Source organism: Corvus brachyrhynchos, unplaced genomic scaffold, assembly GCF_000691975.1.
Source record: "Corvus brachyrhynchos isolate BGI_N302 unplaced genomic scaffold, ASM69197v1 scaffold122, whole genome shotgun sequence".
Lineage (NCBI taxonomy): Eukaryota > Metazoa > Chordata > Aves > Passeriformes > Corvidae > Corvus > Corvus brachyrhynchos.
In genome coordinates, this window is record NW_008236778.1 from 1,031,787 (window position 1) to 1,032,360 (window position 574).

Below are 574 nucleotides of genomic sequence, written 5' to 3' on the forward strand. Positions count from 1 at the left end.
CTGAAGACATGACCCCTTACCGTGCACGGGGGGCACACGGGAGCCTCCAGCGCTGGAGGGGCCACTGGAAGGCGGTTCTGGGCACTGGACCTTAAATGCCACCAAGCTTGGGAGAGCCAGGGCAGGTGACAAAGCCAAGTGCAGGTCCATGCAGGGGGCCTCAAAAACACCCACCGGGGCACAGTGCAGGGTCCCACCAGGGTCCTCCCATCTGGGAGGGAAGAGGTGGAGAAAGCAAGTTTGGGGAAACAAAACTGACCTGGCAGCAGGAGGGCTGGCAGCAGCTCCGGCTTAGCCCATGGGGGCAAATGCCAGCAGAAGGTTCCTGCTGCAGCTGCATGGAGCTCAGGGGAGAGAGGAGTGAGCTGAGAGCAGGATGGATGCTTTCCAAAGCCCCTATCTTTGGGGATTTATTGATCCCCAGAGGACTTGTGTTGAGTGCTGGGCACCGCATGAGCAGCTCAAAAACACCCTATGGCTGTCCCGAAGAGCCCGAGGTGCAGGCTGGTCCACACCAGGGCTCTGCTGTTCTGGTGGCCCCAGCCAAGAGGAAGTCACTTGAACCCAGGGTTGT

At 60.1% G+C, this 574-nt stretch overlaps 1 protein-coding gene across 1 annotated transcript in view; it reads right to left on the minus strand.

Moving 5' to 3' along the window:
• Positions 1 to 150, minus strand: part of PAQR6 (progestin and adipoQ receptor family member 6) — a 3,679-nt gene extending 3,529 nt beyond the window's left edge. The window contains exon 1 of the mRNA XM_017727864.1: positions 21 to 150. Within this exon, the coding sequence (XP_017583353.1) occupies positions 21 to 150 (130 nt within the window). The remainder of the gene's footprint in view (positions 1 to 20) is intronic.
• Positions 151 to 574: the final 424 nt, after the last annotated feature.